The following is a 23,294-nucleotide window of genomic DNA, read 5'->3' on the forward strand; positions in this document are numbered from 1 at the left end:
GTCACCCGGTCTGCGTCTCGCGACGCGCTCCGTTGGTTCTCGATGGGACTCTTGGCTGCGCGTGAACGTCTGCTAGCAGGAATGACCCTCTGGCCATGTTTTCTAACAGGCCTACAAGATATTTAGCAGCATGGAGGGAGGTCTCTCTGACACTTGAAGGAAGCTGTTAGCAATAAAATGTCATATACTAAGTAGTTTACAGCTTGTGAAGAAGTGCAGCCTGAAAAAGTTCAAACTTGTTGAAATCACAGCAAGCTGTAAATGATCTAACAAACATCACTTCTATAAATGCGAGAAGTTGAAATGTGCAATCAAGGAAATCTGGAACGTGAAGCTCAACTGGATGTTTTCCTAAAATGTTCCTCAACATAGAAACTTGGGAGTCGTCCGGATAACAACTGTAGGTATTTCAACTCTGTTTCTGAGAAGTGTTTGTCTGTATTTGACAGTTTGGACAGCAGCTCTAAATACTACAATACCCATCAGCCTTGGATGAGGTTGCTGTGGAGGAGAAGCCAGAATCAGAGCTGTACGAATTCAAAACACTCTATTTGTCAACAGTTTTGAAGAAAACCTGCAACAAAGTTGCCAAAGTAGACCGCGATGAGACTGTCGTCGCAAGGAAGACAGACGCGTGTTCAGAGAAAAGCGAACAACATTTATTCAATTCAAGCGACAAAGTCCTCGAGCAGCTTTTAGGGGTTACAGAAAAGTGTGACGATATTAAAGAGTGAGTCCACAGATGGGTTGGATGGATTCACAAACACCTTAACATGGTAGACCATTGTTCTAATGAACATCATTTTTAGTGAAGAACAATCAAATCATTTCCAATAAGATGATCATAATAAGGTCATTTTTAAAATGTATTTTGTATCCTGTATTTTTTTTATCCAGGCTCTGTATTTCACTACTACAATAGCAAGCTTTTCAAGTCGCTTGTGGAAATACATACAAACACCCCAATAATGAATATTCACCACGATTGATGTATTTTTTCCCCTTAAAATTCTATATTGTCCCATAGTCTGTTAATCAAAACCACATATCTATGCCTTATGAAATCAAACCATCCAACCTGGAAACAGTCAAACAAAACAGCGTTGATGTGGCCGGTGGATGATGAGAGGGGACGTGTCTATTGGGAGCAGTGGCCTAATAAGGCTAAATACCAGACTGTGAATAATCTCCCAGTAAACTGTCTACTCATGAAAAACACAGATGCAACAGCAGCAAGTCTCGCTTTCTGTCAGGCTGCCCTCCCTCTGCCCCCCCCCCGCCTCCCCCCTCTGCCTCTCTCTCTTTACCAGTATGTCTCTCTCTCTCTCTCTCTCTCTCTCTCTCTCTCTCTCTCTCTCTCTCTCTCTCTCTCTCTCTGTCCACACCGTTCTGTCTTTCTCTTCTTTCTTTACTTTCTCGCTCCTGCCCCCCCCTTCCTCGCCACTCGTCTCGTCTCAGTAAGTAGGATAAGGCTTGGAGAGCTCTGTAGTCGTGGTAACTGCCAGAAGTATTCAGTTTGAAGTTTGAGGAGGTCAGTTTGCGGGTCACACACACACACACACACACACATACACACACACACACACACACACACACACACACACACAGGACCCGAGAGAGTGCAGGCCCAGACCCCCATGTGGGCCCTGGTCCTTATACATGAGTGGGGAGGAGGGGGAGTGGATGTTTTTGGAGGGCGGGGGGCCGCTGCAAAGCTCCACATCCAACAGTTTTGGTACCAGAACTTTTTCAATCTCTGGGAGTGAAATTAAGCTGATTATGAGTGTTTGAATGAGTGTCTCTGAATTAGTCTTTGTTGTAATTGGATTTTCTTTTTTTTCTTTTTTTGCAGTTCAGTTACCTTCGTTTTCATTTCCATTCCTGTAGGGTGGCGATGCTTTATGCTCATATTCATACTTAATGGCCGTTTCAAACTATCTTTCAATCCATCCATCCATCCATCGTCTCCCACTATATTCAGGGTCGCGGGGGCCCGGAGCCGATCCCAGCTGACATTGGGTGAAGGCAGGGTTCACCAGTCTATCGCAGGGCTGACAGGATCTTAATCCATTTTTGGAAAACAGAAGAACACCTGAGCATTCACCAGACAGTAAAGTACACAAATCAATACCACAATGTAAAATACTACAAGTTAAAGTAAGTTGATTTGACTCTAAGTTGGATTTAGCTCTCCGAGAAAATAATTTACAGTTGGTTTTGGGATTAGAATCTGATGAGATCTTTTATGCAAGTGAAAGTAGCAACAACACACTTTAAAAGTTCAAGGAAATACTGCAGGGCACATTTTTACTTAAGCAAAAGTACAGTATACTTCTCAGTTATATCTTCTAATCATGTTTTTAGAGTTACTGTCTACAGGCTGACATATATGGTTTCATATTTGCCTCAAAAATGGCGATACAACACAAGCAAAAAACCAGCCCCCCAGAAAACATGCATTCTGGTCGCTCACCAAAGTAATTGTGCTGTAGTCAGTTACACTTTGTTGTTGCCTTGACTGTGGGCCAAACTCTCTCCACACAAATAAACAAGTCAGACACACGAACACCTTGAACACTGGGAAGTGGTTTTACCCTCCACTCCGCTGCAGGAGCAACGTACATGCCGTCCGACTGTAAGCTCATATCTGTGATTCACCAGAATCTCACTCTGTGCTACAAAAACATAGCAATAAATCTAACATGTTACTGTGGGGTGGATGAGGCAATAATCGGATCATCAATTTAATGTCTATTCTTCTGGCAGCAAATATGAATTACTTTGTGTATAAAGGCCAGCGAGGCCAGTTTCATGTCTGGGCGACAGGAAGACAACACGGAGGTCATCACAACACCTTGTACAAACTTTCTTAACTTCCTTATTTCCTCTCCGTGTCTCTATCCTGGGTGGTTTCTGATGTAAATGTTTTCAGTCAGTTGGCGGCTGAGTCTCAGCAGGTGGTCCAACAAATCCACCGTAACCCCCGGCAACCCCTGTCCAGCCAATCCAAACGCTGCCCTACCCGCCACTCCGCTTAGTTAGCCCTGACAGGATCCTGTGTGTGTGTGTGTGTGTGTGTGTGTGTGTGTGTGTGTGTGTGTGTGTGTGTGTGTGTGTGAGAGAGAGAAGCAGTACTCAGAGGACAGGCTGTATTCTTTGAGTGGTCATTAAAAGTTTATTAAAAAGTCTTCAACCGTTGGGAAAATGTGTTTAAGTATCAGTTGTGGCAAGGGTGCGTAGTGTGTGTGAGGGAGAGAGAGAGAGGCTACACTCATGACTACAACTACTCCCATAATACATCATGTCTCACCGCTGTGATGTCATTTCTCATTTCCATCCATAATTTTATTTAAACAAACAAACAAACTCACTCTCTGTCTCCATGTAATTATTCTGACGCACCGCTTTGCTGCTCAACGCAAGTTGTCAAGAGGCTTTGTGGGAAATGTAGTGAGGTTGTAATAAAGTCACATTGCACTTAAAAACTGAACACCTTACATGGTGGTTTTAACTGTAAGGTGTCCTTGAGTGCCCAGATATTCCTTTGTTTTCTTTTTGGATCCATTTGTTACTAAAAGATCACCACCAAACACATGACTGTAACTGTTACTGTAACAATTTATCACTTCATTCTCATCAGTCAGATGAGAATTAAGTGATAAATTGTGATAATATGATTCTGCATGCGTAATTTCCAGGTTATGAAACCCCATGCTTCTACCAGTTATTGATTGAAAACTGTTTTTGGTGTACTTTCTCAACATCATAATATAAATGTGTGGTAATGATGTACTTGATTGAATAGATTATAAACAACAAAGTGTCTTTGCACATCAGAGGAAAGAGAAGTGAAACGTATAATCCTGAGTGTTTTTAGAATTCTGTGAAGCAACCTCAACCAGCCAGAGTGTTGGTTTCTCCTCTACATCTCCCAAATGATTTGTTCGCCGCATCAATAGTGTGTTCCTTACACAACTCAGCGCAGACATCTCCATTTTCGCCACTCTTTTCCGTCCGCGCGCCCTTCCCTCTCTGTTTTTCTCTCCCTCCTCGTGTGAGTGATGTGGTAATGATGATGGCAATCACCTGAAGACATTTTTTCCCCTGTGTGTGTGACAGTGAGAGAGCCGGTGGATGGATGGTGTGAATGTCTGAGCTATCATCAGCTTTGATTGGCTTTGAGTGACTCTGAGTGCTGGGTCCGTCCCAACCTCTTCCCAGGGTCCTTAGGACCACTGGGGTTTGTGTGTTTGTGTATGTGTGCATGCCGCCGTGCCTTTTGTGTCTCTCTCACTGTCTTTCTGTGCCTCTCACCATTCCTACGTGCAGATATGTCTGTAAGATCATATTGAGTCCCTGTATGCCCTAAAAACTACAAATCCACCAGGGCATCAGGGGCGCTCAGTGGTTTTCGGAGACTGCAATTCCACTAATTGATGCAGGTTGAAGCTCGGCTAGGAGCAATTGAAGTTCCCTTGAGCAAGACACAAAAAGGACAGTTTCACACAAGGATCACTGAGGACTCGTGACTCCAATGTATTGATTTTTGTGCATATTAACATTTGCAAGCACGAACAAGACATCCTTTCTTTGCAAATGCAACCAATAAACAAGTCAGTAATAAAGAAAAGATGGCTGCCCAGCAGGCTTGAGAGGAAGTGTCATCAACCCAATTACTGGACGCCTCCCGCCCTTCTCTCCACAGCTCCATACATACCAAAGACGGCCCCGGAGGGAAGAGAAAGGCTCCCCATTAATGTTTAACCAGGCTATGTAAAGACAGATTCAGATAGCTGAGCTTATGAGCAAATACGCTGTGTGTGTGTGTGTGTGTGTGTGTGTGTGTGTGTGTGTGTGTGTGTGTGTGTGTGTGTGTGTGTGTGTGTGTGTGTGTGTGATATATACAGCAATCCTTTTAATGGCAGACATGTAGAAATACTCCAAAAAAAGAAACATCGGACTCAATGTACTGAAGTATTGCATGTTTAACGTGGGGATGTCACCACGTCGTATCAGTCGTACTGTATTACCAACAAAACAACTATTGTTGGATTTACTCAATTTAGTGATGAATTGTTTGTCTAGTTGTTGATGTTGGTAGGACAAGGCGTCATGGACATGATCAACATTATCAACAGGTGGAAGAATGTGTAGTATGTTTGTCAATCGGCCAAAGATAGCCGCGAATATGATGATCACACTGCACCCCCTGTGTGTGTGTATGTGTGTGGGGGGGGGGGGGGGGTGCAGCCATATATGCATACATGGATGTCTGCATGTGTGTTGAAAAGAGAAAGAGCTTTTTTTTTGGCCAAGTTGGCATTACTTGCACCATTTGTGTTACTGTGTGTGTGTGTGTGTGTGTGTGTGTGTGTGTGTGTGTGTGTGTGTTGGTGTTTTGTATAGAATGTGCTGTGTGCAGTAGAACAGGGGATTTGGTGCCATCAGCACAGTGATGTCAGCACACAGAGACAAACAAAGCCAGAATCCAAACCCTCTCCCGGCTACCCACAATCCCCCTGGACACTGTGGGGGGCCCGCCTGGGGGCCCGCTGCCATTAACAAACACACACACACACACACACACACACGTGATAACACAAGCTCACAGATGCACAGAAATGAACACAGATGCAGTTGTGTTCACAAGGTCGGTAAACATTCATTCATATAGGCAGAATAAAGTCATGCACATCTGTACTGTATTTACATCCAAGTACTCAGTTACTCATATTTGTCAGGTCAAATGTATGATAGTATCAGTACACTCATATACATGTAGAATACACTGGTCATCATCAGTGTTTCCTCATTGACACCGCACTAAATCTGGGTTATTTGGTTTCATCCATCCTGGAAAACAAACCAACAATAAACTTCTTCTACGGAACTAAAACCAACTGTAAGTTACATTTGTTGAAAGTAAAACCAAAAGTGAAGTACTTTTGTTTAGGAAAGTAATCAAAAAATACTTTTTGGAAAATAATTCCTCTGAAGAAAACCAACTATAAAGTACCTTTGAGGAAATAAAAACCAACTGTTAAATATTTCAATGTTCTTAAAAGTAAAACAGACACACACTTCAGTGTGGGTAAGACATTCAGTCAGTTCCTAAAATCCAAGCATCGGTTGGTCCCGCCACCGTCGCTGTATTAACTCTGTAACAGCAGAGAGTGAGCAGTCAAATGAGAAACACACCTCTGTTTGCTTTGGGCTGGCCCTCTGCCACTCTGCACAGCCTCGGCCACAGGCCTTGCAAATGGGGATTGACATTACTGTTATTGTCTTCATGGTGGAGTTCCTATGAACATGCTGCGGCTGTATGGAAGCAGACGTTAATGTAGAGATGATAACATGTTATAACACGGAAACACTTATCTTAAGGGCCCAAAGAGGCAGGAAAAGAACTGATAGGGCAGAATACTCAGAGATGCTAAACACGACGACGACAAGATGTCGACCGCTTCTGAATTTCCAGAGTATTAGCAAAACAAAATGCAAATAATCCACTACTGATATGAGGAGTCGGGCGCTGGTGGTGCTAATGCTGCCTTTAGCCATTGCAGAAGAGAGCGCAAATAGTTGATAACCTTATAAGAGCAAATGGGGGAAACCATGTGGAAGGCATGATGGAAATATGGCATATGTTTGCTTGACGTATTAATATGAGGAACGTAAGTGTATCTCTGCCACTCGTCATAGTCTAGACGTATTAGAGGACGAAGGAGGGACAAATAATACACATGCTTCATGTTCATCATGGTTTACTCGCTACGTCTCCTTTCATCGCACTTTATCACAATATCAAACGTTTTCCAACTCACACAAGCAGAAACATGTTTTTTTGTATTTTTTCAATTCAAATTTCCATCGTACCCATTCTCTCTCAGATTAAAAATGCCCTAAAAACAGATGAATGGAAAATTCACTTCCAACTTCCATCACTGAAAGCAACAAGTGAAGTTTTGTAGAATTGTTTGATAATTGTTATTTATTTATCGGCGCAAATTATAACAAAAATATCAAAACATTAACTTTCGTGTGCTCGATTGTGTGTGAATAAAACGTGAGAGACGGCACTCTCGTTGTCTCGAGACGTTTGTGTAACATGGCGTGTTGTCGGATCGCACCATGTCAGCTGGATGGGGACGATCTGAGAGAACTGTGAGGCTTTCTGTCTTAATGCTGCGTCTCCTCGTCCAACTGTTACACAACAATTAGCAACTGTTGCTGTTTATCTCTACTCTTTAAATGCCCTTCTGTCCAAAGCAATAGGAGGCTGGGACTGATAGTGTGTGTGTGTGTGTGTGTGTGTGTGTGTGTGTGTGTGTGTGTGTGTGTGTGTGTGTGTGTGTGTGTGTGTGTGTGTGTGTGTGTGTGTTTCTTTTTTGGGCAGTGGGATTGGGGTAACTGGGCATACTGGACCAAAACAGGTCCTCATTGTGCTGCAGGAGGAAGAGCCGGGTTGTACTGCACCCTATTCAGCCAAGTGTGTGTGTGTGTGTGTGTGTGTGTGTGTGTGTGTGTGTGTGTGTGTGTGTGTGTTTTGGTCCCATATAATGAGGGAGTTCTACATATTCAAATGGCTGCTTGTAGATTTGCTGCCACATTACTTTTAGCCAAAGCTTCACAACAGTTCAACAGAAGAGACAACTTTAACTTTCTGCAACCGAACTTTCCTGCAGTGCATTAAGGGAAGAAAGTCAGCGGGTTACTGGCCTGAACGGTACTTGTTGCCCGGTAACCCAACTTTGTACCAGAAAGCAGTCCACACTGATGCGAGGATTCAAAGTGCAGCTTTTCATTAAGGCTGAGCGAAATCTTCAAACACATCCGTTCTACTAGATCAACGCGGTCTCATGTGCAGTCTACTGATTCATGTACAGGGACGTGGTTTACTCTTTTCTCTTGTTGCTCACCACAACTTTAATGGATTTAATTAGAAATTGTTTGTGTCTGCCCCACATTTTTTTTTATGTAAGCAGAAAAATCGAACACATCATTCCATATATGCATGAGGATTTCACGAATCACAACCTGCAACAACAACAGATCACTGATCATCACTTAATACTCTTTATTTGTATTTTATTTCGTCTCTTCAGTGACGCAGCAGGAGAATGAAGACTCGATCAAGAGGCGGGGCCAATGTATGAACCGGATGGCAAGTGGAGGCTGGTAGGTTTGGGGAACACACGCACACACACGCACACACACACACACACACACACACACACACACACACACAGTGAGTCCCATAGAGAGACACAGCTATGCCCTGGAGGGTGCCAGTCATGCCCAGCTTCCGCTGTGCTCCAAATTGAGCGTGGCACAGAGTGTATGAAGTCAGCCGTCTGGAAGAGAGCCAAGCATTGTTCCTCTGAGCAGCTGGATGGTAATTACTAGAAAGAGAGAGAGAGAGGGAGAGAAAGAGAGAGAGAGAGAGAGGGGAGCCCTGCCACCTCACTACTGTTGCTCCTGCTTCCTCTCCTGATGCATGAATCCTACTGGAATATACTGTATGGGAGTCCTGTGAACAACAGAGAACACTCTCCTTACATGTACAAGGATCCGTGGTGTAGTCGTGCATCAAAAGGACATGAAGGCTCCAGTCAGTGATACACAGACGACTTGGAGGTTTTTTTAAAACCATGAAAAGGACATAAACATAAAAATCTATAATGTTACTGCAGGACGATGGACAAGAAAGCCCAAGGTTTATTAACTCCGTAAAACTGGACCTAAATGATACAATAAAGTAGAAGTTAATTTACAATATATAACATTTCATAGACAAACAATTAAACAACCAGATGCGGTTTGTCATTTAAAAAAAAAAAGTTTGCTCAGTTGTCATGGAGATGCATTCGCCCTCATCATGTGACTGTGGAGTATACAACTGAGCCTCCTCCATGACAACAGGGCAATCGGCTGAAAGACTGTGGTTGAAAGTGGAGTAAAGATTCATTTTTAGTTAAAGTATTTTTTCCATGATCAAGATACAATTTACGTTTTGTCATTTTCCTTTTTAATGTTATTTTAAGAGCACATTTAATGTAATCTATCAAGTTATTGGACCATTAAATGAGTAAAAGCAGCTTCACCAATGTCTGATTGAACCTTTTTACTGCCTTTATTAGATGACCTAAGATGTACAACAAGACAAGAAGTGACATTTTGTCATCTGAGAACTGTCCAATGTGATCAAATCTGTTGTTTTTCAACAAAGATTTATCTGCAGTGGGCCTCCAGTTTGATTTGCTAGACAAAAGACACTCACAATGTCAAGAAAGATGTATCTAAGAAATGAAAAAACATGAACAAACAAAACGGCATGTTTGCATTATAGACTAAATTATATAACATGGTCAAAGAAGCCTTAATTTGTATTTTGCTTAAAGAACCTGAACTGCAGCACATTTACAATGAACGAAGCTGCACCGGTGACTCCTCAGATGTTTTTCAACATAAATTAACTCAGTGTTTTCTGCAACTCTGAGCCTTGTTGTGTATATATTTATCTGATTGAAAAAAAAGAAGCGAGACGTATAAAGTGGGACATACGCTGCTGGAGGAAGATAGAAGATGAGGGAGGGAGGAGAGAGCTTTGCAACCATCCAGGCCTCAGGAATGTGTCAACTCGCTGTCAACTATGTGCTGCTTTGTCATGAAACCGCAGAGCACTGGAAACACATAAAGTTGCCTTTTTCACACCTTCGACTCCTTCCTCCCTCCCTCCCTCCCTCCACCTCCCCTCTCCTCCCCCCTCCTCCCCACACTCACACAGTGGCAGCAGTAGCCCGGCCAATGCTAGTGCAGCTGTGACCAGAACAATAGCATTCCTCGGGTTTTAAACGCCTGGCACTTAGATTCCTAACAGTCAAATTCCTGGCGGGGAGAAGCCGGGGGTTGCTATAGGACGCCGTGAGCTGTGAGACGCCTTGTAAGGAGACGTACAGCTGTAAACGCTGTGCGATTTGTGTTTTGTATGAGAAGGATGGATGGGTTGGTGGGGACGGGGGGGGGGGAGCTCTGTTGTTGCACCTCAGGACCTCTTTTCCTCAGATGTGACATTTCCAACACTCCAATTTTAGTCGAGAGGCGTCCTGCTGCTTTGTCGGGGCATCATGTGTCGGTAGAAGCACCTGTTAAGTCAACATGTGTGTCTTGTAATGCGTTTTTTGGCACATGTGGTGCCGAAAATGGCACCCATGTGTTGAAAACGGCACATTAGTTTTAAGAGTGTTAAATAAGGTGTTAGCAAAGGAAACAAACAAGGATATGTGGCGTGACAGTCAGGTGTATTACACATGAGATGTAGAACACTTACACATTCATCTTCTTCAAAGACACTCCTTTTAATGTTTTTGTTTCTTACATAGAATATTTTAGGTTTTATAAAATCTCAACATTCTGCCGTCCTTTATTTGTTTTCCTAATTTTCCTAATTTGCTGCTCATATAACTTAGCCGAGAATGCTTTTATTTTGAAATCTCGGGGAAAGGTGATTTTCAGTGTTAGCCAGAGAAAATGAAAAACCCAAATGCCCTGCTCGTCCCATCATGTGTGCCTCCTCTGGTGGCTTCAGGTCACACAGCACTGAGCTGCCCAACTATCAGTGCATCTGAAATAACCCCAAAAATAATGATTCTCTCATTAACCACGCCTGTTTCACAATTTAAATATAAATGAATCTAATTTAGAAAACCTCTGCGACGATGAAGGAGACTCATTTAGAGCCAATCTAAAATTAATGAGGGCATCTGGAGAGAGAGAGTGGGAGTGGAGAGGGCCCCCGCGTGGCTTAACAGATACGGCGTTAACAAGCTACTGTACTTTAAACACTGGAAAATCCCCATTAATTTTAAAGTCAACACACTACTGTACTCTGAACGCTGGCAGAGCTTTAATGTTAGCTCTAACATATTACAGCAACGTCTTCAGACTGACTCTTGACCTCTGGCTGTCAAGCCTCCTTTATGTGGGTGTAAACCCGCATTTATCACACTCTGCCTGGTCACACAGAATTATTACATTCTGGACATTTTTTTGATAACATGAATATGTTTTTGCATGTGTGCAGGATTCAACCCAGAGACCATAATGCCATCAGATTTACCATCCCAGTTAAAAAGCAATGTACATCCACACAGCAAGGATGGAAGATGTAGAAGTTCCCCCATGACGGATTCTGCTACAAAACTTCCCTTGCAATAATTTGGATTATTTCCATTTACATGTGGCAGGAAGAGTGACACAAACCAAATGCTTTAATTTGTTATATACATTTACACACATGTACATTACAACAAAAAAAAAATCTAATCTAATTATTTGCATGTTTGCATATAAATCGGCTTATTTTTGTTCCGTTGAAAGGACCCGCTTTCACCAACGTCCTTTCCCTCAGCAGCCGTTCGAGTGGCTGCAGCAGATGCCAGCCAGCTCCCACAGTGACTGTTTGGTTTTGCAGGTTTAATTCCCGATGGGTTTGGGTCCAGAGTGATTAGGCTGAGCCCTAAAGGCCAGCGGGCTTGTCAGGTGTCTCCACACATTAACGTTGTTCTGCTCACACCCTGAGCCGACAGCACAGCGAGGCAGAGGGGGGAAGAGGAACAGTGATCTGGCGTGGTGGGAGGCACACACAACTGTATTGTTCAAATGAAATCAGACTTAGAAATAAGTGATCTTTGAGTTTGTATTAAGATACATGGTGTTGTTTCTTTAGCCTTGGAGGAAAGGAAACAACATGACATAACAACCGGTGACTTATTTAGACTTGAGATCTGCTTTTTAATTGCATCTTTCCTCCATAATTTAAAGAACAACAGGACAGTAGCTGGGACATACTAGAGTTAAAAGTTATGCAAAAGCTAGAAAACACGATTGGTCAGAAATCTAAATAATCTTCTAAATAAGCTAAAAGTCTAGCTTTCAAACAGTGTACATTTTAATAATCTTTGGTGATATTATTATTTTTAATCATTGAAACTACACCATCTTCCAAAATAAATGTGCTTTTAGATAAAAATGCAAAAACAAAAACATTTTAAGTAGCAGTTAGGATGTGTATGCCACCCCCCCCACACACACACTTTCTGATGACTTAGTTCCTGATCTTTTCAACACACTGATGGATGCTACCTCAACATTTTCTGTAGCCTTTAACCCTAAAACCGGCCGAGTGACAACACAGCTGACTTTTCCCTGCTGGATCCAAATAAACTTGCATTGTGTCTGTGCACAAACAACTTCCTGCATGCAGACGTGCTTGTTAACGGGGGCGAGGACCCCCCCCCCTAAAATAAAAAAAAAAACTCTTCCTGCTTCTGACCTCCAACCCCATACTACCCTGCCCACACCCACCGCTTACACAGCATGGTGCAGCTATAGGGGGGTGGAGAGATGGCGTTAGGCTTTAGTGTGTGTGTGTGTGTGTGTGTGTGTGTGTGTGTGTGTGTGTGTGTGTGTGTAGGCAGAGGAGGTGATGCTAGGCTTTTTTTTGGGGGGGGACTCATATCCTGGTCTGAGAGAGTTGAGAGTTGAGGAATAAAGTGGAGGAGGAGACGGTGGAGGGAGGAGGGGAGACCTGCTGAGAGGGCAGCCTATATACACTCCTCCTCCTTCCTGCTATACCTCTCCCTCCATCCCTCGCCTCTTTTCACCCTCCTCCCCCCCTGTCTCCCCCCGTGGGGGTAAAGTACATTACATGCTTGCTAATCAAACCACCATTACAACTTTGGAGGGAATGAAGCAGGAGACTCGAGTCTGCGTCTCTTCCCCCTCTTTCTGCTCACTTCAGTCTCCTTCATCTTCCTCCACGTTCAGCAGAACTCTCCTCCGTCTCCAACAGTGTGTTACGTGACAAAGTGTAACTCCAGCCGCCACATGCTCAAGATATACCACTGACTTGGTCACATGTAATGCCAGAATCGTGTCAAAACAAAGAAACATGGATATAATGTTTATCTAATTATTAAAAAAAAGTATCTTTTTATTTCTCAGGACTTTGATCACAAAGAACTAAAACACTGTAGACAAACATGATGTTACAGACTTAGAAGCTTTCACAGCGGTGCCCGTGATGTTACTTCAACAAGCCTGGAAGTTGCATGAATTGTTACAGAAGCTTGAACAACTTTTGTGGAAGTTGTGTCAGCCGGTCACAACTAAAATCTGCATGTTTCCCAGCTCCTGCAAAGCATGTATGGTTAAAGGTGTGTGCACCTCTGGGACTTGAAGCAAATGTCATGACAACCTGCACATTAGGATATGCAACACGGTCTCCCAGCAGTTATTGAAATAGTAAAGGAATTGAAAACTACGGATTCAGGTACTGGGACATAAATTGCCCACTTTTTTCCTGTCGCTCTCCACGACTAAAGCTGATCTATTTCAGTTGGTAGAATGGTTCGTGCCTGCTCTGTTATGTTTAGGCAAAATACCCCACATTGGTAGGTTGAGGAAAATAGCCAGGTTAGGCTGACTACGTAGTTAGGTTAAGCAACAAAAAAGTTAGGTTCACATTGGTGTTTTTGGAACTTTTCCAAATCATATATCATTCTACAAACATGGGAATGGGGGGGGGGACTGCATCTGATACTACTCTTGTCTAGTTATAGACTAGATCTTCACATACAAGCCAATATAAGCTCAGCTAACAGAAGCTCACATGGCATATAGGGCAATGTGATCTGTGATCAACCATACAGGGGATCAGAGGATGCAGGTCTGCACAAAACCACAGTGGCACATAGTGGATGTATTGTACACAATATGTGGACTGACATATTAAAACCGATACACAGGCGAATACAAAAGAGCAGTGACGGTCTTACGGGGGTTAAATTGAACCAAAAGCTCAATTACTATTTCTAAGAGCATGAGCTGGCCTGGCATCAACAGGTAGCTTTTGAAATGCAATGTCATGTTTTGTCAGAGCAGCAGGTCCACTATATTATACTTTTTCTTTTGATAAGCTACACGTTGTAAGTGATTTCTACTCTACAAAACACTGAAGCACTAGTTGATGTAAAAGACACAATAGCAACACCTGACTCTGACTAATACTCCCACATTTGTCACACTTCCTGTCCAGTATGAGCTGTAAAAGGCGATGTGCCCTACTGAAGCAACTAAAAAAAGGAGGTTTAGCTGTTATTTGATACTTACAACAATCATTTATAACCATACTCTCTTCCTCTTCTGTTTGTAATTGGTTTTAGTGAACACCTGTATGAGTGTGATTGTTCAGGGGATTATGGTCAGGGAAGCTTTGAGTCATCCATCCATCCATTTTCTACCGCTTATCCTGTATTTAGGGTCACGGGGGGGCTGGAGCTGATCCCAGCTGTCATTGGGCGAAGGCAGGGTACACCCTGGACAGGACGCCAGTCTATCACAGGGAGACATGTAGAGACAAACAACCATTCACGCTCACATTCACACCTACGGACAATTTAGAGTCACCAATGAACCTATCCCCATCCTGCATGTCTTTGGACTGTGGGAGGAAGCCGGAGAACCCGGAGAGAACCCACGCTTACACGGGGAGAACATGCAAACTCCACACAGAAGGAACCCGGGCCGACCCGGGAATCGAACCCAGGACCCTCTTGCTGTGAGGCGAGAGTGCTAGCTTTGAGTCACTTAATCTATTTCTACACTCACACAGAGTTCCATTATTGCCCTCCCTGTACCAAACTCATGAGATTTAATAGATGCTTTGATTTCATAGCATTCTTGTCATCTTTAGCCATGGACATCCTTTAGGTGTTTTAAGGAGAGGGTGGGGTTGGATTTCCAGTGCAGACATTCATGTTAAAGCTTTTGTATTTTCAGGTGTTTTTGCATAAACCTTGTATTTACTTCTATACATGTTTGAGTATAGTTTTGTCTTCTTGGCAAAGTTAATACAAGGCTTCTTGAAAGGAGACTATACTCGCTGGTGGAGTCATAGGAGTTTTTTAACTACACTCAAGAACTAAACTAGGAATTATTTTTTAAAGAAACAATAGCAGTGTTTAAAACAAAGTTGTTCTAATTTTTAAATTAAGCAGTACAGAAATTAGAGCATCTGCAAAGTCTTTGTTTGATCAATCAATGATGTTAAATTATGAAAAACCTACCCTGATACTGCTTGAACCTCTTCAAAGTAGGCCACTACTTTAACTGTAATTAAATTTAGTTTCTAGTTCCTCCACTTGAAGTTCCTGAAAGGTTGTCTGCCCCCTGGGAAAGCCCCTGCAGTGATATTGCCCTTTCATCGGCCATAAGGTATGTTCTAGGTGGGTGTAGGGCTTTACCCTGGCTGTTACTTGTAGTTGATTCTGTTGCATCGCTACCTTTTGCAGACGATGCAGTTCTGTTGGCTTCATGGCGAGTGAAGCAGTTGGTATCAGAGTCTGCACCGTCAAGTCTCAGGGACAGTTCTCTGCCTGAAACACGGTGGGTTTCCCCTTCAGGATCAGGAGTGAGATGCTAGATTCTATATAATGTGTTCACGACTGAGGGAGAGATGGAGCTGAAGATTGACAGGTGGATTAGTGCAATATCCATAGGTACACAGGAGAGGGGAAAATCTCTTGATTTACCGGTTGGCCTGTGTTTTGTGTTTGAGTTTGGGGTTGTGACCAAAACCGTGAGATCACAGATTCAAGCAGCTGAAATGAGTTTGATTCGCCGAAGGTGTGGCCATCCGGAAAGACCTCGGAGCAGATCCTTCTCATTCAGGGGTGGTTGTTGTTGGCATCTGCAGCACCACCTGGACTGATGAGTGTTGGGTACCGTGATCAAATGCACTTTAACAGTGGATCTCTTAAAACAGGGAAGTGATGTCCTAACAGGTCTAGTAATTTGACCAGGAAGTCCTAAAAAGCATCGGCCGTCACGGGACAGTAGACAGACTAAAGTGAAGAAATCTCCTTTTTAGATTAGAGTCTAAGCGCTCTCTCTGGAAACTGTAAATAAACATAAGTAACAACCCCTTTATGTGGGTCAGTAAATTGGAAACCCGCGTGACAACTCAGATGAAGGAAGTAATGAGGGAGGAGGTAGAGGGAGAGAAAGAAAGAGATGTTCTTGGTCCCACACTGAAATTTGAGATAGTGTAACTGTTGACTGAAGAGAGAGAGAGAGAGGGTGTGTGTGTGTGTGTGTGTGTGTGTGTGTGTGTGTGTGTGTGTGTGTGTGTGTGTGTGTGTGTGTGTGTGTTAGATGAGCGATGAACAGACAACGCTTGTCCTCAAGTCAAAGAGCTCCAGTGGCTAAAAACCCATCGGGCACCGAGACAGGTGATACATCATGGATGTGAGAAGGAGGAGGGGAAACCGGGCAGGGAGAGAGTGAAAAGAAGGGATGGACAGATGAGAAGGAGGTGAAGTGGAGGAGGAGGAGGAGGAGGAGGAGGAGGAGGAGGAGGAGGAGGAGGAGTGGTCGGGGGAACAGGAGGGTGAGGGAGCACCCAGCTGGTGACAGAGGGGAGCAATAAAGAGCAACGGACAGTTCACTTAGTCCGTCTTCTCCCTGTATTTAAGTAACGGTCTCAGTGAGGAATCTGTCCTTGGGTTTTCACTTTTCATGATTGAACTGAGCTCTCTTTACTGTTGAACCACCTGTCAAACAAACAGTGTGTTGTGTACGGTTGTACTGTTGATACTGAGCCTGGTATAACTCTACTTTATTGTCCAAAATTACATACATTTTCTTCAATCAGTAGATCTTCAGGTTTATTGACCCTGGAAATAAGGTTTCAGAAAGTCCTTACTGGAGGTTTTCCTGTAATGTAATGTATATGTCATATTCCCATTGTTGATCCGTTTGGCTTTTAAGTGTAGGCTAAATGTAATGAAGTGGTGTCATACCATGTGTTGAGGTAGAGAAGTCCTCTTAAGGCTCATTAAATGCTGAGTAAAATACTTTTTGAGTATCAATTCACATGTAAAACATTCAGTATTTTAAGTTGGTGGAAATCATAATAAAATGGATACTATTTTGAGCACCTTGAGGACTCTGAGAAGTTTTGTCATTGAAGAAGGAAACTAGATTTAGGCTGAAACAGGTGTGGTTTTATTTATAAATCATGGCTAATGCAGCTTTAAGTCTTAGGGTGGCAAGATGAGACGGGGGAGGAAGGGAGTGATGGACAGCTATAGGGAGGGAAAGAGAGAAGGGGGGATGGAGGGAGGTGTATAGTGCAGCAGAAACTTCCCATGCTGGCCTCCCAGTGTGGCTACGTAATGAGGGCAAGGGACACACACACACACACACACACACACTCGCAGACACACACTCGGGGCTGAGCATGGCCCCACGGCTGATTAGCGGCACACAAAGGCCCCAAACAGAAGTAGCAGAGGACACACAATGGGAGCAGGGCCTCAAGGCGTGGTTTACTTCTGCCCTAAAGGGAGGGGGCGAGAGAGGCAGAGAGACAGTGAGAGACTGGGAGAGGGGGGGGGGGGGGGGGGGGGGGGGGGGCTGTCCCACTGGGCTGGACGGGCAACTCAAAAAGGGGGGAGGGTAGGAGAGGAGAGGACAGGGTTCGTGGGGTTAGAAAAGTGACAGAAGCAGAGAGAAATTTTGTTTTTGTCCCGATAAAGACGTGCTGGTTTCTACTGAGTTCTATTTGCAGTGATTGCAGCATCAGGAAACCGGATGAATAGGTCAGCGTCACGGCTGCCTGCTCCCCGTCCCGTGTCCCTTCTAGGCTCCCATCCACCTGTTCTGAAACACAAATCCAACCGGAAACCCCAGATGTTAAACCACACAACATCGAACAGACGGGAGATGCATTGAAGACGGGGATGCAGATTATTTGCAGAAACAATGTCCCAACCTTTTCTTATTATGGCTACAAAAGATGTCATCTTAGCGCCATTAGTACATTACTTCACAACAAACCCCCCCCCCCACCACATAAAACGGGTAGAAGCAGCAGCAGACATGTTTGTCACAAATTAAATGTATCCAAATAAGACGACCTGCCAGAAGCAGCAATGCATCGCCACGGTTACTGGTGCTTCTTTTAATTACGTAATCTTGTTTTCACACTCATTTGCTTAAAAATTGGCAGAACATTGCCAGACAGCGACGGCATGAATCACTTTAATTCCACAGAATTCATGTTCTATAGAGACATGAGAATAGAATAGAAAAGAATAGCAGAGAAATAAAATATGTAGATACCTTTGGCAAGACGTTGACGTCAGCCTTTGTAAGCCCATGTGTGTGTAGGTTTGTCTCTGAAGCCACTAAGTCGTATCAAAATATTGAAACTGATATTTTGCAATAATCTCTATTTAAAGAAGAGAATTCATCCAATAATATGAGTCCATACGGGTGCAGGAATGCTTTATACATTTTATTTTAAAGGTGCATCATATCTATGCTGGGCAACGGTGGAAAGTAACTAAGTAACTTTACTCAAGTACTTAAGTATCATTTCCATTATTTCCATTTCAATCTCACTTTTTCTAACACAACATTCATTTGACAATGTTTACTTTGCAGATTTGGATCATTAATACAAAATATAAATCAACTAATAAATGCTGACGTTTTATTATGAATGAACCCAGCAGTCACTTAAGTCATTAGAACTAGTTTTGCCCGCTCTTATGAATATATGATTGATGCGCTAATTGTTCTTATTGTTTGATTTTGTACAGTGACCTTGAGTGTTTTAAAGGCGCCCATGAATAAAATAGTTATTCTTCTTATTATTATAATGCATGACTAATTACAACCCAGTTATGTTGTATATTATTCTGAAAAGGGTCGTACTGCACAATGAGTTTCACTTGACATACAAACTTCATGTACTTATACTTTTGCTTGAACCCGGGTATTTTTACACTGCAGTGTTGGTCATTTTCAGAGTACAGCGCTGACACGGGACAGGACAGAGCGTGATTTGAACTTGATCCTACGTATGAATCCTTCAACAGCGCCGGCTTGTGCCACAGCTCGGTGGAGTCGGTGTAGGCATCAAAGAGTAGAGGCTACGAGCAGAACCGCTCCATAAATGCATTCTGAAACAGGACAGTAGATATGATGAACACAGGCAGGAGTGCAGCCCAGGAATGTTTGAGTTATTGCTACCGCGGTGCATGTTGAGAGCTTTAGAATCATCCCAGCGGCTCTTTGCATAGATTACTATCTCCACATTTCTACAGAGAATGAATATTACATTGCAACGACTAATGAACACGGCCTTCTTTTCACAGCGGAGCAGTGGCTGCTGTAATCTCCGCTGTTCAATTAGCTGCAGTGACCGGGACGCCACCTACACTTCATTAACAGGGTGGTGAAGGTATGGAATTAACCTTCTTCTCCGCGTGTCTGTTCCTCTCCTTCCCTCTATCTCTCTATCCCACTTTTTCTTCTTTACCGCCGAAATATCTTCACAGCAGAAAAATTACACTTTTGCAAATGAGTTTCTCGGTATCAGGTAAAACAAGATTTCTTCCTTTTTTACCTCGAAAGTAGGAGCTTCTAGTGTATTTAAAACGAGCAACGGAGGAAAAGAGAAAAATTGGTTCGATGGCGGTATAAATCCACAAAGACAATTTGTCTTTTCCATCCTCTTTTCCTGTTTTTCTAATTACTTAATGCTATTTTAATACACCAGAGCTGACACACACACACACACACACACACACACACATTAATGGTCCTCAGCCATGGAGAGGCTCCTGAAATAAGTCACGCAGTAATTGTATTTGATAAATCATAAAGGGAGCCCATCAGAGGAAAGCTAGCTGTAATAAAATGATAAAATAGACAATTATGAAAAAAATCCCTGGCCTTTAATTTCCTAAACACGCTCTGGAGAGAGGCCGTTTAAAGCCGCAGCTATTTGATGAGATGCTCGACATGTTATTTCCCTCCTCTTGGACACTTTGAATCACAGCACAGACCTGGAATGGTTGTCACGTTAGCAGAACAACACATAGCCTCACTCACTGCTGATTCATATCTCCTTATTTTGTCCGTATGATATTTATCCAGCGGCCGACCACTAGTCCTTTTCTGCAACATGTGCTTTAGATCCATGTTGATTACTTTTAAGCTTTGAACTTTAGTTTGAATGTTCCCTCGGACAAATTCAATCATTTTGACAAACCCTCCTCAATTTGAGATATTTCAACGCTCTAGAAAATACGCCTGTAATGCACAGGCGTATTTTCTTGCCAGGAGTAAAATGCATAGTTCGACAGCATGTTTATGTCTGTTTGGGAAGCTACAGTCAGCCATAAACGCACTTAATATCAATAATAGTTCTCATATGGACACATTTTTGCAGTCAAGTCAGGTGTCACGATGATAAAAACGTCACAAAGAAAGCTTGCAGCACCGAACCCACTATTGTCACGAGATCACATTAGCTCTTTGAGGCACAGATTTTTTTCACGGTTGTTTAAAAATCACTTTTTTTCCTGACTGACTCCTTCTGGCTGAGACAGCCATGACGGTGTGAGATCTGCACCACAAAGAGTTAAAAAAAAAATCAGATGCCTTGGTTCCTGGTGCAAATGCAGCCAGACTGTGTGTGTGTGTGTGTGTGTGTGTGTGTGTGTGTGTGTGTGTGTGTGTGTGTGTGTGTGTGTGTGTGTGTTTAGTGTAGGTGCTGCTGTGTAAAATAACATGGAAAAGGTGATTTTCCACTATAGTGAGGCTTCCACACTGATTCCCCCAGGCAGCAGCAGAGACATGATTGCATTTTGTGTGTGTGTGTGTGTGTGTGTGTGTGTGTGTGTGTGTGTGTGTGTGTGTGTGTGTGTGTGTGTGTGTGTGTGTGTGTGTGTGTGTGAGTGACAGAGAAAGAGAGAGAGAGAGGGGGGACGTTGATTTGACAGAAACCTCATCATGTTGCTGTATGTAAATTGATTTGTAATGTGCTTCTGTCGTCAGTTTAATTGATAATGCATTATCAATCTAAAGCAGTTATTTATTGCAGTAAACAAAAAACAATTTGATATTTTCCCAAATTCAGTTTTACAGAAAAGGAAAAGTCTTAAGACTTCCTGAATATGTAGGATTCTCATGTAACGGCAGTCTGCTTACACTCGAGGGATTGCATTTACACACACGGTGCATGTCTTCCTCTCAACAACACACGCACACACACACACACACACACTGACGCTGCTACTCTGTCTCCCTGCAGGTGAAACATCAAGCCAGTAGGAGGACAAGAGATGGAGAGTAAATGAGAAGTTGCCTTAGCGTGAGCAATTCCCAGGTGAAGCCAACGGAATGAAATTGAATCAAGCCAAACTGGAATGAACTGAAGTGAAACGGCAGCTTCAGCTGGACAGGAAACGCAGACCTCTGAGGTTTTGGGACACATCTTCATTTGAATGAAAACCCTCCGCCGTTGGTGTTGTTTCTGGGAGCTTTTCTTGATGGATTTCCCATTTATTCCCATTGATATTATCCTCTGTGACATGAAACCTGAATGAACTTTGACACTGTACAGTGTCAGCTTTCTCTTGTGTCCATATCATCTTTGTTTTCTCCAGAGCTTGTTACCCGCCGGGATAGCCTGGTGTATGAGTCACTGTGGCAGATGTGCTCTTTGAGGAAGCAGCACTGAAGCGGTTTGGAGGACTTTGCCAGCTCTTTATTTGTCTGCAAGATGCCGTCAAGAAACGGTGCAGGTGTGTTCAGAAACGGGGGTTAGAAGATGTGCGTGGTCCCAGCACTTAACACCCCCAACCACTCCGTTATGTGTACATACACAGATATATCTAAAACCAGCTGGACATACAGCTGAAGCTACATGTTATGTTTTTCTGGCAGACTCTCACACATCACACACAAAAAAAAACTAGCAATGGTTTGGTGATTAAAAAAAAAAAGATTCAGTTAAGTTGGAGGATTCCAAATCCATAAATCCGCCTCATAAATGCATCGCCACCCAGCCAGACACAAGATTGTTGATCATAGCTTTGGAAAAGTTGACATTTCGGAGGTATTGTGATATTAATATTTGAATGTGTTTCTATCAAATGTTAACAATTATTTGAATGTCAAAGCTTTTATAATCAATAGTTTTATAATAACGTATCAAATGACGATGTGAAAATAGTGTGACAATTTAAAATGATCGCCTGAATCTGCGTTTGTTTTGACTTTACAGTGTTTTATAGCGACTTCCAGCTCATTTAAGCTGTCCAACATACACTGTTTTGATTCACTCTCTCAGCTCTCACAGCATCGTTTTCAGCTGTTTTACTGGAGCAGTAAGCAGATCAAGAGACTGATATTCTCTCAGCAGCTGACATTAATTCATCAGGCCGGCACAAACGTGACTCCATCATTAACAGCTGGAAGTGTAATTCAGCAACTGTTTCCCCACAAGTTCATCAACTTCAAAGCTGATTCAATGTAAATAATGTGTTAGCAACCAAACTTTCCTTCTGCAAGCTGTAAAAAACAAAATTTTATTGCAGGTTTAAATAATTAAAGCTTGAGTAGGTCATTTGTAAAAACCAAAGAGATTTTGACTTTGAACGCATCACCGAACAGACAAAGTCCCGCCCCCTTCGTTCAGACCTCTGTTCAAAGCCCAGAACGCCAGACGAGTGCTTGAGTGTGAACAATCAGGAAGTAAGTATTGACCGTCCAATTATACTCTCCGGACCGACTTTTTTGATTGGACGGGGTTTTCACAGTCCTGCTACGGCCACAGATGACATATTTTTTAAATGTTTTGTCTAAGCGAATTGTTGTATTCATTGCTATCAGTATGATCACATTACAAGGATTTCAAGTAATATAACAAAGTGTTTCTGAATAGAATGACCTACTTAACCTTTAAAGTAAAACGTGTCCATGTTGGCAGCTGAATGTGAATCCTACTGTACTGGATAGTTAGAATAAAACCCTGTGTCGTTTTCTATTCATTTAATAAAGATGAAATGCCTGCAGTTAAAGCCTGTATTTGCCTTCACTGTGTGTCTTTTATTACTTTGTATCTGGGACGTCAAACATATGAGATATATTTCTGTTTGGGTTCTTCTTCAGCTGTGTTTCAGACACACCAACACACTCAATCAACTACACACACACACACACAGAGGACAGTAGCCTCTGGCTTTCTGCAGCACTGAGTGTAAATTATCACATAGCTGCGGTTATAACTCACAGTAATACAGGCAACTGATGGAAGCTGACACCCGTGTGTGTGTGTGTGTGTGTGTGTGTGTGTGTGTGTGTGTGTGTGTGTGTGTGTGTGACAGAGAGACAGAGAGTCATTTTAGACTCTTCATGTCGCTTCCCTTCTGTTT

General features: G+C 42.9%; 1 protein-coding gene across 3 annotated transcripts in view; it reads left to right on the top strand.

The window, feature by feature from the left end:
- Window positions 1–22,924, top strand: part of LOC311014857 (uncharacterized protein) — a 68,822-nt gene extending 45,898 nt beyond the window's left edge. For 2 of the 3 annotated variants that reach the window (XR_014597304.1, XM_084011725.1), the window contains 3 exons: window positions 8,106–8,178; window positions 19,227–19,312; window positions 21,170–22,924. Coding sequence is in view for 2 of the 3 variants with exons in the window: in XM_084011725.1 (XP_083867851.1) it covers window positions 8,106–8,178; window positions 19,227–19,299 (146 nt within the window). In the remaining variant the exon portion in view is untranslated. The remainder of the gene's footprint in view (window positions 1–8,105; window positions 8,179–19,226; window positions 19,313–21,169) is intronic. The other variant, XM_084011726.1, reaches the window with a different exon arrangement.
- The last annotated feature ends 370 nt before the right edge of the window (window positions 22,925–23,294 follow it).

Source organism: Eutrigla gurnardus (genome assembly GCF_963514095.1).
Source record: "Eutrigla gurnardus genome assembly, chromosome: 6".
Classification (NCBI taxonomy): domain Eukaryota; kingdom Metazoa; phylum Chordata; class Actinopteri; order Perciformes; family Triglidae; genus Eutrigla; species Eutrigla gurnardus.